The 5,000-nt window shown below is 41.2% G+C and overlaps 1 protein-coding gene across 1 annotated transcript in view; it reads left to right on the top strand.

The window, feature by feature from the left end:
- Positions 1-5,000, top strand: part of apmap (adipocyte plasma membrane associated protein) — an 18,445-nt gene that overhangs the window by 8,929 nt on the left and 4,516 nt on the right. The window contains exons 5-7 of the mRNA XM_071534426.1: positions 1,951-2,067; positions 3,479-3,653; positions 4,297-4,431. Coding sequence (XP_071390527.1) covers positions 1,951-2,067; positions 3,479-3,653; positions 4,297-4,431 — 427 coding nt within the window. The remainder of the gene's footprint in view (positions 1-1,950; positions 2,068-3,478; positions 3,654-4,296; positions 4,432-5,000) is intronic.

Below are 5,000 nucleotides of genomic sequence, written 5' to 3'. Positions count from 1 at the left end.
AGGATTTGAATCCTCTGAGTGTCTAGATCTACTGTTGCAGTGAAATCATACAGGAAAGCAAGTTCTCCAGTTATCAATATAATAATGAACAGGCATAGAAAGTAGGCTATAATATTGTTGCTGAATGATGCTTATGAAACTGAATTACATTTAGCTTACCCAGGTTTGAGCTCTATACACACATCCGTGCACACAGGCTTACAAATAACTAGCTAAGCTTGCATGATATTTTTTTTTCTCTTGATAGATTACACTGTACTGCACAAGACAGTAGTCAACAGTTGTATCCCTCTGAGTACGCTTGGAATAGTTTTCAGACTATAAGAAGTTTTTGAATGCCTAATGCCTAAGTCTATTCCTGGGCTGCATTACTGAGATCACCTGGCAATGGCAATGGCAATTTATTTTTAAAGCGAATTTCATTACAAGTAAACTCAATGTGCTTTACATTGAAAGACAAAAAATACAGGCATAAAACATGAGAACATGCATGAAGGGAAGACTTGAGACCTGACTTGACTTGGGTTCTGGTGACTTGGGACTTGACTCTGACTTGTACTCTGATGACTTGAAAAGGTTTCTAAAGTCTTGACTTGAGATCTTGTGTTTGTGTAAATGACTTAGATTGAAAGTGATGAGATTTGTTCCAGCAGACGACTGAATTTAAATTCTGTTTTCTGAATTTGTATGGAATGATTGAATTTATTGAAGTTGAAACTGATTATAGAAATCAAACTCATGATGCTCTTACCAAGTTTTTATCCTATTAAAACCATATTGCATTGAAAAGTCCTAGATATTTAGTTTTCTTTAAGATATTAAATTGATACTGGACTCTTGATTTGTTCTGACTTGACTTGCTGTTCTACATTTAGACTTGAGACTTGACATTAATGACTTGGACTTGACTTGAGACTTGAGACTTGACTTGGGACTTGAGCAGAGTTGACCTGGTCAGGCCTCTGCCCTCTTTAGCGTCATGAGTGATGAAGTCTGAGCTCTCAGACTCTCAGCGGCTCGTTCTCCTTGTGAACACGCAGCTCTTGAACGCAGCACGGTGTCAGAGTGACGTTTGGAAACTGTTGTGAATGACGACAGGCGGACAGACAGACAGGTGACACAGAAACCGGCCCAGCAGGTTCCTCTGATTTAACACAACATGAGCTGTGAGTCACTAAAGATAACAAACTAATTTTAAAGGCGAGTCCAACAGGAAGCTGTCATGTGATCATTTATCACCACAGAGAAGCTTAAAATACACCTGGATGGACGGACAGGTGGACAGATGATTTATTAAACACAGCATATTCTTCTTTGCTCTTCTCCCTAACTTTTGTCTTGCACATATTTTCATTTTTCTTAACCTCAGCTTGTTTTACAGATGTTATTGTGCACACATAATACTGTAATTAATATTTTTTCATACTTTCATATATTTCTACTTTTCTTTTTTATGACCAATTTTTTATTGATTCATTCATACATGACTTTGGCTGCTATCGTTCCTCTTCCACATTCCCCCTCTCAGGCTTCTTCAAAATAAAAATAAAAAATAAATAAATAAATTCAGATGTACAAGTTTTGTGTATGTGCGTGTCAAGCTATCAATAGTATAACATTGCTTGGCCTATTATCTATAAAACATCTATAGTACATTAATGAAAACAGTTACATAATTAGGCTTGGTTAATTAAGTAGTAAGTGTATAACTTTAATACATAGTCCATGGGAATAGATATCGGAAACATATTAAGATCGTCCTAGGTATTACTTAAATTACGGTAAAGTACAACAATAATAAAGGCAAAATAAATAAATAAATATTTCTACTTTTTATATGTTCTCGAAACACTGTAAGGGTGGATTATGTTTTGTGTAACAGGTCTGTTTCCTTGCCCAGTGTCTCCACAGGAGTGGATAAAGTTTGATGTGACTGTGTGTGATGTGCAGGCTCCAGGGAGGAGGAGCCGACCTGCGGCCGGCCCCTGGGCATCAGAGCCGGACCCAACGGGACTCTGTTTGTCGCTGATGCTTACCTGGGAGTGTTCGAGGTCGACCCCACCACAGGTACACTGCTGTCTGTATACCGTATTTCCTCTAATAGTGGCCAGTAGTCAATTAAAAGCCGGGTCTCCGATAATGTCCGGGGCTGTGGCTGACACGAACAAATAAAGGCCGGCCCCAAATACAGGCCGGGGAAAAAAACAAAGGAAAAAACAACGGTGGATTCCGGTAAACTCCTGGTGCCTGTTATATAATGTAACTGTAGTTTGTAGTAAAGTACAAGAGCCACAAGATGGCAGTATGCCACGAGACGGCTCGGCCGGTGGAAGTCTCTGGAGCGAGCCGTCGTCGATTACCGTAATTATCGTAATGCGTCGCGGTAACAAAAAAAGGTCTACCTAACGAACCCCAACAGAAACAGATCAGAAAACAAGGAGGCTTCGTACTAAAATATGAGCAAATATACTTATCAAACAGAGGGAATTAGAAATAAAGGCCTGTCTCTAATATAAGCCTGCTTCCAATAAAGGCCTGGGACCCTCTGAGCTGAGGGAAATAAAGGCCCGGGCCAATATTAGAGGAAATACGGTACTGCAGTCTATGTAATACTGCCAATATATATTCCCCGGCCACTTTATTAGGCACATCTGCCCATTAACACAAACAGCCTGTTCCTCCAAACAGCCAATCATGTGGCAGCAACTCAATATATAAAGCAGCAGAGAGGATGGAGAGGTTTAGTTTTTTGACTCTGAGCGTCTGACTGCTGGTTCAGCATCAGAAACATTTTCACAACATTTTCAGTCTGTAGAGTTTACAGAGAAAACAGCTTGTTAATGAGAGAGGTCTAATCAGTGAAATCAGCTGCTGTGTGTTGGAGCGAACTGTCGTCTACAGCCGGCCAATCAGCATCCAGGATAAACATGAGTGACAAAACAAACATGAAGGAAAATCTCTTCCTCGTGATTATCACAAGCTGGATGTGGATCAGCGTGTGAAGCAGGGCTGTAACCGACTTTTGACGGTCTCGGTCTCGTCTCGGACTCGTAGTTAATACGACTCGGACTTGAATCGGTCTCGGATTAATTAACGTTACATAATATTATTGTTTTCATAATTATAATCTCTTCTAAGAAAGTGACCAGCAGCAGCGAAAGATACAATTTTCACAGTTGATAAAGTTATGCGCCCACCGAAAGGTTTAGTGACTGCTGATTGGTGAAATGCAACTACCCAACCAATGACTTCATTTTGATTATAAAAAAAACAAAAAACTCACCATGTCCATGTGTAACGTTCCTCCTGATCTCGCTCTGTCTTTCTGTCTTTTTTCCGTTAACGTAACATAATGTTCATATTGTCTGCCAATTCTTCGGTCATTACATTTGCTTTTAAAAATCACAAATTCACCAATGACTCGATCTTGGACTTGGACTCGGCCCCTGATGTGACGCGGTTTTGTTTCCCCCCGCAGGCGAGGCGACCCGCCTGGTGTCGGGGGGGCAGCTGGTCGGCGGCAGGAGGCTGTCGTTCATCAACGACCTGGCGGTGACGCGGGACGGCAGGAAGCTGTACTTCACCGACTCCAGCAGCAGGTGGCAGCGGAGGGACTACCTGCAGCTCATCATGGAGGCGACCGCTGACGGACGGTACGGAAACACCCGGGAGTCACAAATAATAACTTTACTTAGTGTTCACCTGTTCACCAATACAGGCAAAAAAAATGACAACAAATTTTGGTAACACTTTACAATAAGGGTACATTAATTTAATAGTTTATAAAGATGACTATTAAATAATGTATAAATTAATACCTTAGTGAACATGAACACCATTAGTAAATGATTACCAGACACATTAGTTAACTGTTATTTAAGGGTAAGCATTAACTAACCTTTAATTAATGTCCCTTATTGTAAAGTGTTAGCCAAATTTTTATTTCTAGAAATTTTATATCAAAATGAACAGAGCGTCTCTTTCCGATAAACAGCACATTTCTGTTGATGACTCATCCTGCACTCGGGGGCGGAGACAAACATTTCATCCAATGAAATTTTGATAACTGTTGGAATTATTAATATTTTAAGACTCCCGACCTTTGACCTGCTTACTATGATGATGGCGATCTAGGAATCAAAGCTTTTTCTACTGCTGACTTCAGTGGAAATCAGAAAAATTCAGAAAAATACCTGAAAAACGTAGAAATGTAAAGAAGTGACTGTCAGCGTGTGTGACCTCCTGCTGTGTGTGTGTGTGTGTGTGTGTGTGTGTGTGTGTGTGTGTGTGTGTCAGAGTGCTGGAGTACGACATGGAGAGCAGGGAGCTGACGGTGGTGATGGAGAACCTGCGATTCCCCAACGGCATCCAGCTGCTGCCGGACGAGGAGTCGGTGCTGGTGGCCGAGACGACCATGGCCCGGATCCGCAGGTCCGCCGGTGCACAGTTCAGCCTCACAGCAGATTAAAGCTGCACACTGTGAGGGATAATGCCCGACGAGGTGTCCATTATCAGGAATTAATGGACGACGGGGAGGCCAGAACAGGTTGCCTCCGCGGAGACACCTGGAAGGGCATTATCCCACTTATATGGTATAAGTGGGAAAATGCCAAAGAAAAAAAAATTAAGACCATTAATTTATATTAATATAAATATAAATGTAATCAAAATCTAAAGTTTTTCACAAGCCATAACTCAGTTTCCCTGGTAACACCTGAGGGTTTGACTAATACCTGGAACAATCATTATCGTCCCATAAGGTTCTTATGCAACGGAAACGTCGTTCACTCCTCCAGTAAATAGGACGAACCTTAGATAGGACTTGGCAGCAGGAGATATTTCTAGTCCGCTCAGCTCATAGAACCCTTTGGCTCAGCTAGGAGCCAGAAAGCTAACGTTATGCTGCAACATTCAGAGTCAATAACAAACAGTAAATATAATTTGACAGTATGTTTAACAACAAGACTAGCTAGCTATCAGCCATGTCATTGTCCCCAAAT

Source organism: Centroberyx affinis, unplaced genomic scaffold (genome assembly GCF_046629955.1).
Source record: "Centroberyx affinis isolate AG114_WGS23_722 - 3 ecotype Tasmania unplaced genomic scaffold, CSIRO-AGI_Caff_v1 ptg002541l_1, whole genome shotgun sequence".
Lineage (NCBI taxonomy): Eukaryota > Metazoa > Chordata > Actinopteri > Beryciformes > Berycidae > Centroberyx > Centroberyx affinis.
Note: the sequence above shows the minus strand (reverse complement) of the source record. Positions and strands in the feature narration are given on the sequence as shown.